We start from the raw sequence: 9,662 nt of genomic DNA on the forward strand, positions 1-9,662 counted from the left end.
CCCAATCTGCATCACAATATCCCTCAACTTGAGTGCTTCCCTTGTCCTCATACAACAATCCCTGTCCTGGGTTCCCTTTTACATATCTAAGAATGCGAATCACTGCATTCCAATGATCAACATGTGGATTTTGCATAAATTGACTCACAACTCCCACTGGATAAGAAAGATCAGGTCTTGTTATGGTAAGATAGATGAGTTTTCCAACAAGCCTTCTATATCTCTCTGGGTCTGAGAAAAGTTCACCTTTATCTTTCATTAACTTTTGATTTGAGTCCATAGGACTATCAATGGGCTTGCAATTTGTCATGCCTGTTTCCTCCAAAATATCAAGAGCATATTTTCTTTGTGAAATGATGACACCTTCCTTTGATTGTGCCACTTCAATACCAAGGAAATATTTTAGCCGACCCAAATCTTTGGTTTGAAAGTGGTTGAACAAATGATTCTTTAATTGAGCAATTCTAGTGACATCATTTCCTGTAATGACAATATCATCAACATAGACCATAAGATAGACACATTTATCAGGAGAAGAGTGACTATAAAATACTGAATGATCCGCCTCACATCGCTTCAATCCAAAATTCTGCACAACCCGACTAAATTTACCAAACCAAGCTCGAGGTGATTGCTTCAAGCCATAGAGGGANCGATGTAATTTGCAGACTAACCCAGACTCCCCNTGAGCAACAAACCCAGGAGGTTGCTCCATGTATATCTCTTCTTCTAAATCACCATGAAGAAAAGCATTTTTAATGTCCAACTGGTAAAGGGGCCAATGACGAATGGCAGCCATAGCAAGCAAAATACGAACAGTACTGGTTTTAGCCACAGGAGAAAAGGTATCACAGTAGTCAAGGCCATAGACTTGAGTATATCCCTTAGCTACCAAACGAGCTTTGAGACGATCGATTGCACCATTAGGACCCACCTTAATAGCATAGACCCATCTACAACCAACAGGCTTCTTACCAGGAGGAAGAGGAACAAGGTCCCAAGTGCCATTGTGTTCAAGTGCCTGCATTTCATCAATCATGGCNTGTCGCCATCCAGNATGACCNAGTGCCTCATGAACATTATTAGGAACNTGAATGGAAGATAAGGAAGAAACAAAGGAGAAATATGGAGGAGACAAACGGTGATAACTCAAAAAATTATAAACAGGATAAGGATTACGAGTAGAGCGAATACCTTTTCGGAGGGCAATAGGCCAATNATTATCTGAGTCAAGAGAGGGTGAAGAGGATGAAGGATCCATGGTTTNGGAATCTGATGGAGGAGGATCTGAGTCTTGAGGATCTTCAATGTTTGGAGTTTGAGATTGTGTTCGACGCTGATATGTGAGAAGAGGAGGAGGAACAATGTCATTTGTAGTTTGAGTTTGAGGTAAAGAAGCAGGAGTAACCAAGGGATCACATGATGGTAGAGGAAGTATNTNTTGAACAAATGAACGGTCCTCCATGGAGGACANGAAAAAAGGTGTATCTTCAAAGAATGTGACATCAGCAGACATATAATACCTCTTGGTTGAAGGAGAATAACATTTATATCCTTTTTGAAGGCGAGAGTATCCCAGAAAGACACACTTAATAGCTTTTGCAGAGAGTTTATCAAGACCTGGAGACACATTATGAACAAAACAAGTACACCCAAATATACGAGGAGAGACATGGAAAAGAGGATCATTTGGAAAAATGACAGAGTGAGGGACTTTATTCTCAAGAGAGGAAGAAGGCATTCTATTGATCAGAAAACAGGCAGTAAGGACTGCATCACCCCAATGATGAACAGGAACATTAGTATTCAACATCAGGGAGCGTGCAGTTTCAATGAGGTGTCTATTCTTTCTCTCTGCAATGCCATTTTGTTGTGGAGTGTGGGGACATGTTGACTGATGTAAAATTCCTTGGGAAGATAAGAATGAAGAAAATGCNGNANAAAAGTATTCCTTAGCATTATCACTTCTGAGGATTTTAATTGTCTTCCCAAATTGGTTCTTAATTTCATTAAAAAAGGACACAAATATTGCCAAAAGTTCAGATCTCTCTTTCATTAAATAAACCCAAGTACATCGAGAAAATTCATCAATGAAAGTTACAAAATAATTAAAACCAAAAGAAGTAACACGACTTGGTCCCCAAATATCAGAGTGAATAGTTGAAAATGCAAAATTACAACGCGACTCAGACTTCTTAGGATAGGAAGATCTAACATGTTTTCCTAACTGACAAGACTCACAATCTAAGACTTGAATGTGTTTGAGACTTGGAACCATCATCTTCAACTTGGATAAGCTTGGGTGGCCCAATCGATCATGCAAAAGTTTTGGNGATGAAGTTGCAAAACANGAAANTGAGGAGTTAGGTTNCAAGTAATAAAGTCCTCGTGACTCATGTCCTTCTCCAATCAGACGACCCGTACCATGTTCCTGTATAACAAAGGAATTTGCAGAAAAGGTTACAAAACAATTTAAGGAACGAGTCAATCGACTCAAAGAGATTAAATTGTAAGGACAATGAGGAATATACAAAACAGAATTCAATTTTAGTGAAGGAGATAGGGAAACTGTGCCAATTCCCTGAGATGCAACTTTGGATCCATTGGCAACAGTAACAAAATGAGGAGTTTTTGGAGAGGACATGGAAGAAAATGAAGGGATGTTACCAGAGATATGATCTGAGGCACCTGAGTCAAGAATCCATGGACTATGACCTTCCACAGATTGAGAGATGCANGCAGTTGACACATTTGGCATTGAAGAGGATTGGCCAAGATTAGAAGATTTTTCAGACTTGTACCTCAAAAACTCTTGNTACTCTTCATCAGAAATTTTAGATTCTGAATTATCAGATTTAGACACATTAGCAGCTTTGTCTGGAAAGCCATGCAAGGAATAACATTTATCTTGGGTATGACCCATTCTCTTACAATATGAGCATTGAGGACGTCCACTTCGACCACCACGTCCTCCTCGATTNCTCCTACCTCCTCCTCTTCCTCGCGGTGTCACCATAGCTGATGTTTCAATAACATCACTTAAGTTCTCTTCCTTTACCAATGTAGGTACCCGAAGGAGTCGAGTAACTAAGCCGTCCATCGACGGGATTTGATCACCAGCTAAAACTTGATCACGTACATGATCAAAATCAGAGTGTAANCTTTTCAAAATTAGGACCATGTAGAACTTGTCCAGCTTTTTGTTGATATTTTCTAATGAGTCAGCTACAAAGAAGTTCTTTAACTCTTCTACCGCAGCCCGAGCTTTTGCAACATGAGAAATCATATCATGGTTAACTTGTTTGAGAGAAGTTGCTCTTTGGGTTGCATCAAAAAGACGTTGTACATCATTAGAAAAAATATCTTGGGCCATTTTCCAAAAAGAGGAGCATGTCTTATAGGGTCTCAAGATATCTAAAACCTCTTGCTCAACTGATTGCCACAAAACAGCACATAATTGAAAGTCTAATTTCTGCCACTCAGATTTTTCTTCTTCTGGGACCATAGAAATATCTTGTTCAAGGTGATCATGGTGTCCTTGACCAAGAAACCACAACTCCACAGCAGAGGACCATGATAAATAATTTTTCCAATTCAGTTTTGCAGATGTAATGATAGGTGTAGCAGATAAAGAGGAATTACTTCCAGTAGAAGAGGCCATTTTAAAAAAACTGAGAGAAGAAACAGGACCTAGGGTTTCAAAATATGTAAGGAGAAAACCCTAGGTATGAGCCCAAGCCAACAAAACAGAGAAACAGGAACCAAAACACACTCCAGAAGCTCCGGCGAGACGTTCTGCGGCGACGCGGTGAAGCTCCGACCACGGGAAGGCGGCGCGTGCAGAACACGCGCCAGAGGCTGGCCGGAAAGAAGCGGCGCGTGACGGCTGGTGCGGAGGTTTCAGAGGACAGGACCACCAGGGTTGGGTTGCGCTTCTCAAGGCGCACCTAACCCTTGACTTCGCCGGAGAAAGCGACGGAGGACGGCGGCGGCGACGGCGGAGGACGGCGGCGGCGACGGCGGCGGACAGCGGACGAACGGCGGAAATGACAGGAGATGATGTCGCCGACGATAGAGGAAGAAGACAAAGAGTCTGGCTCTTGATACCAACTTGAAGTTGAGAGAAAATGAAAAGACTTCTATTTTNATTAAGGAACTGATACAACTTACTACTGTTTTATAGAACACAGTAGTTCTGAAAAATGAAAGGGCGGGAAACCCTTAACAAAACCCCTAACATAAATATTAATAATAAAATAAACATTATACTTCAACAACACTAACATTGTCACGTAGCACACTATTGACTTTACATGCGTCCAACGTTTGTAAAATTTAAAAAATAAAAATAAAAAAACATGAACTAACACGTGGCACATACCGTTCATCTACCATGGTTCATCTACCATTAACGATTTAGACAAGATTATGAAAAAATGACTAAATTAAACATAAATTAAGAAAATTGAACCACATTGAACACTAAAAAAAATGAGTCCTACATTGAACAAAGCCAACGAAAATAAAGACCAAAAGTGATATTAAGCCTAAAGATAATCATAATCATAATTAGCAGCAACTAATATTTTTGGCAATCAAAGAATGTTGCCTTCCTTCAACCCCTATCACTAAAGTATTAAACATATCTATCAATTAGCATGGTTTGAATCTTGATTGGGATCATGTCTAAAGGGGGAAATTGAGATTTGATAAACTTAGACTTTCAACATTATGGATTATATTCTGCTTTATTTAATCTTTTCAAAAATAATTTTTAAAAAAATTGAATTGAATTCTAAGGTGCAGAAATAATTCTAATAACACTAACGGGTCATTCAATCATATTATCTATACTCCATTCCACAAGGGGCATCCCTTGTCACTTACAAATGTAAGAAAGTATTTTATCAGTCTTCCTTCCACGTATTTTTCTGGTATGGCCAGGTGACTTTATTTTACAAGTCCATTTATCAATCAAGTATGACGGAAAGGGTGCAAAGTTTATATATTTGAATTGAAAGGAGAAGGGTCGGAGAATTATTACCTGGAAGATTTTCTGGATGAGTGTAGCAAATACCTTGGTCTCCTTCCAGAGTTGAGATGAACTCCTTGATAAACATATCTGGCTGTGTGTTTCCAACACCACATTTTCCTGCTAAATGTTCCAAGAGTTCTACATCAGAAGGATCAAACTTTACACCAAGAGGAAAGCCAGGCCACTCACTAGAAACCTGTATGCAGAGAAATATTCGTAATAAAACATCTGCTATCATTCAAACTCATGCTAAACTTTTTCAATAATTTAATCCAGGTACAGAAGTATGCAAACTTTTTCACAAGCACATTTCATATTTGTATACCATGAAACAAAAAAATAATGTAGAGTATCAACATACTGAACTCAGCAGTAACATGAAGAGCAAAGATTGCTTCTAATAATCTATTTATAGTGCATGTTTGAATTTGAGTAAGCTATGAATATAATTCTGAATTCCAACACACATACATCACTGTTATCAATACGATAATGACAGTTAGGACATTCTCGATATGCCCCACAATCCTTGATTTGATCAGCTGAAGATAGAGTAGTGTTCTTCACTTTCTTTGCAAATCCTCCAAAGTCAATAAGCCAACTCCTGCAAAAAAAATATTAACAAAAGTATTGTGTCATCACTCCATAACCAACAAACAACAATAGATGAAGAAATTTTAATATATTAACTGGATACAGTTAAAAAATGGCTGTTAGAAAACAAAAATCAATCAGTAAGCCCTAAAAGGTGTTGGGGTAAACTTAAATGAGGAAATATTTAGTAGAGATTTTATGAGTAGTAATATTTTGATGTTTTAGGAGAGAAAATATCAGTAGTTTAGTAGGTTATGATTTGGGTTATACTCTAGAGATATTGTGGCTTGGTGAAGAAGCAAAATGTAAGACCTATATATTGTAGTGTCTAGGTGACTCAATAAATAAGAAAATACAAGGAAGGGAATAAGTTTTTTCGCATAAAGAGTTTCGATTTCCTAACAAATTGGTATCAAGAGCCAATTAGCTTGAATGTCGGAGTAGAAAAAAGAGTTAGAGAGCTAGGAAGTGTTTGAGAGCTAGAGTTTGAGTGAGATGGCAACCTTGCAAACGGTATGTCTTTGCCCAAGTTGACAAAGGCGGTCAACTATGATAATTGGAGTCTAAATATGAAGGTTCTTCTTGGCTTCCAAGAAAATTGGATGGTGGTTGAAGATGGTTGCAAAGAACCAGTCAACACCACGAATTGCTCGAATGCTTAGATTAAAACGTTGAAAGGAGCGCATGTGAAGGACAAGGCAGCGCTGTACTTCTTCTACCAAGTTCCGACTTAGAAAAGATAACAAATATTAAATCTTCAAAAGAAGTGTGGGACATTCTGGAAAAGACGTATAAGGAAAATGATGGTGTGAAGCAAGTTTTGCCATCAAAAGAGAATTGGAGAGTATGAGGATGAAGGAGGCTAAAGTTTTAGCCGCATATATAACTCAAGTTGAAAAATTGAATTAACTCGACAGAAACGGAAAGATGTTGTCGGCTAGTCGAATTGTGGAGAAGATTCTGAAGTCATTGATAGATGACTTTGAAAATATTGTTTACGTCATTGAGGAGTTCAAGGACTGTTAACGCTCTCGGTTGAAGAGTTTGACACGTCGCTTGAGGTACACGAGCAACAAAGTAGGAAAAAGAAGTGGGAGCCATTTGATCAAGCACTTCAAGCAAAGCTTGTCATGAAAGGAGAAGCTCAAAACACTCATGGTCGTGGTGGACGAGGTAAATGGAGTGGAGGTCGATAAGGCAACTCAAAAGTTGAATACTTTAAATGTGGTTAAACCCTACCAATATACAGACCTATAAATTGCAGTGTCTAGTTGACACAAAAACACTAACAAAATCATGGAAGTGAATAAGTTTTTTCACATAAAAAGTTTCGATTTGCGAACAAAGGGTTGTGTTGAGGAAGCGTAGCAGGTATGAGGACATAAACTATTACGAAATCAACATTTCATAAAGGACTCACATAATTCGTGCAAAGGTGGATGAAACTTGAATTTCAAGTTATTTATATTATCAAAAGTGAACCCGATTCTTTCCATCATTGAAAGACAAAACACTCTGTTATTTAAGAATGTCAATTTCATATTCTGAATACCAACCATGGGTAAACAAATAAAATCATGCAAGAAAATAGGCATGCAAGGGCAAGGTGCAGATGAGTAGTGTTATGCAGTACAACGACATTAAATGAAATCATAAGCAGAAGAAATATTTTTTCCCACCCAATCCGCAACCAAGGATTGTTTATACCTTATCACCCAATCGGAAAAAAATCCTGCTCCTGATGCATGACAGACATAACATTCAATTGAACGTAATGTAGATTTCACTCTTCATATTCCCTCTAGAAAAAAAAAACTGTTTTAACAAGAGGCTTATTTGAGGATCGGATGGCCAAAAATAATAAAAACAACTTCAAAGCTCAAAATGTAGTTTCTTTCGAGGATTATAAATACCTTTGATGCAAACCAATTTCACTCATTGTCCATATTCATCACAACTTCTCTTACAGTCTACACCTATAGTTTCACTGACATAAGTGACTATGAAGCCCCCAGCAAGTCTGAGCCTCCAGACTGCTTCATTGAAACATTCACTACTATTAATGGGTGTATTTCAAACTCCCAAAAGAATATCAAATTTTCTGTCCAGCACTTCCTAACTTTTCCCGTTCGCACATTGCAAGAATGCAAGACACCGCCCCATTGTCACACAGAAGCCACAAACCCTCAACAAAAATGGGAATATCACAATACCCTCAAACAATAATTTCAAAACATGGAAAAAAGGCATCCATATTCATCGTTGGCCATCATCAACCCCAGAAGACACAACAAAAAAAAAAACTTGGCATACCCTGTTCTGCACGAAATCCCTTTTCCTCAAAACTCAAGAAAAAAAAAAAGAAAGGAAACAGCTTTTTGAAACAAAACGTATCTCTCCAACTTCAAAAACGAAATATTTGCTGGCAGTGTAAAGAATCACTTATTCTGAACTCACCTAGCCATTGTATCAAAGAAGAACAAAAACCACATCCAATAGGCACCTTCGGCGTATTCGACTTGAACAATTTTTTTGCTGTTTTCAGTGGCCAAGGCGAAAGCAACAGCGTAAGTGAGCGGGAAATTCCACTAAGGCGTATGTTGGAATTGGTAAGGAAGAGGCTGGGTGTCCGAACCTATGCCTCGTCAAGGGTGTTTTCTTAACGAGCCTGTGGTTTGGAGGGGCGGGCCCCAATGTTACCCAACGGTGTGAAGTATAAGCGTAGCTTCGAAAACCGAGTAAGCGCTCTACTATGAAACTATGAATCTTGCTCATCAAGTTAAAGCTAGAGATGGTAAAACTCTTAAGTATCCTTTAATTTTATTTTTTTTAATTAATCGTCGTTATTTTTTAGTCGGATATAAAGATGGAAAAAAAACTAACAAAACTTAACTAAATTGTAAAATAATTATACCTTATTATCTTAAAATACTAACTATTTATAAAAAAATAAACTGAATTATTTTATAGTTTAATTTTAAAAAATTAAATATTTACAGTTATAAGGACATAGGTACAAAAGTGTTACACACGCTAAACTTTAAAAATATTTTATCCAATCAAACATAATCAAAATTTGACTAAATTCAACCAAGTTTCTTCTGATTGAAATTTGACTAAATTTAGTCAAATCAATCATTGCCAAAATTTGGCCAAATTCGATTAAATAAGTTTTAGTCAAATTTTGGTTGAATTTGATCAAATAGTTTTGGTTAGAGTTTAAGCAAGTTAATCTTGACCGAAATTTATTAGAATTTGACCAAGTAAATCCTTACAAAACTTTGGCTAAATTTAACTAAGTTGAGTCCTGTATAGTCTTCTCCTCAAGCAAGAATGAACCAAAGCATGAAGATGAGTCCATAAAGGTGAGTTACGAGGAAGTCATGGGGAAGATGGGGAATGCTCTCGGTTTGGAGTGCTTAATGATGATATAATGGTGTTTTTGAGCTCTTAAGAGAGGTTGGGTCAACTCTCAAGGAAGGTAGCTAGAGAAAACCACATGGTATGCTTTAACCATGACTTTAGAGATAAGTTTGATGGCATAATATTTTTGGAAGCATAATAATACTAATCTCAAAGTGTATTTACATGAGAGAGACACCACTATTTATAAGCTTAGGTAACCTTAAAGGTGTTTCCAAATTGTAGAAGCAAAACCCTAATATTCTAACATTGAGATCAAGGAAAAATCATCTACAATAGGAGCATGACACATGGTCATTATTAAGGAGAAATCATCTCCATTAAGAGCATGACACATGGTAACTACTAAGGAGGAATCTTCTCCATTAGGAACACGCCACATGGCCACTTGTCTCCCAATGTGGGATGCCTCTCAAGCTTGGAGAACAAGGCTTCTAAAGGAGTATGTTGAATCTAAAGTCAACCATAATATACGCTCCACACATGGTCCACTTCAAGCCCAAAACCTATATTACATGGCCTATGATACAAGGCCCAAATGGAAACCTTTTAAGACAAAATCGTCTAAGTAAACCTTGTTTTAGAAGTTTAACATAACGTCCAAATGAAA

At 37.6% G+C, this 9,662-nt stretch overlaps 1 protein-coding gene across 2 annotated transcripts in view; it reads right to left on the reverse strand.

Annotated features, from left to right (window-relative positions):
• LOC106753657 (SUPPRESSOR OF GAMMA RESPONSE 1) overlaps positions 1–8,365 on the reverse strand; it is an 11,793-nt gene extending 3,428 nt beyond the window's left edge. For both annotated transcript variants that reach the window (XM_014635500.2, XM_014635499.2), the window contains exons 1-3: positions 8,087–8,365; positions 5,507–5,639; positions 5,045–5,231 (exon numbers count right to left, since the gene is read on the reverse strand). In XM_014635500.2, coding sequence (XP_014490986.1) covers positions 5,045–5,231; positions 5,507–5,639; positions 8,087–8,121 — 355 coding nt within the window. In that variant the 5' untranslated portion in view covers positions 8,122–8,365. The remainder of the gene's footprint in view (positions 1–5,044; positions 5,232–5,506; positions 5,640–8,086) is intronic.
• Positions 8,366–9,662: the final 1,297 nt, after the last annotated feature.

The sequence above is a fragment of the Vigna radiata genome, unplaced genomic scaffold (assembly GCF_000741045.1).
Source record: "Vigna radiata var. radiata cultivar VC1973A unplaced genomic scaffold, Vradiata_ver6 scaffold_7, whole genome shotgun sequence".
NCBI classification, from domain to species: domain Eukaryota; kingdom Viridiplantae; phylum Streptophyta; class Magnoliopsida; order Fabales; family Fabaceae; genus Vigna; species Vigna radiata.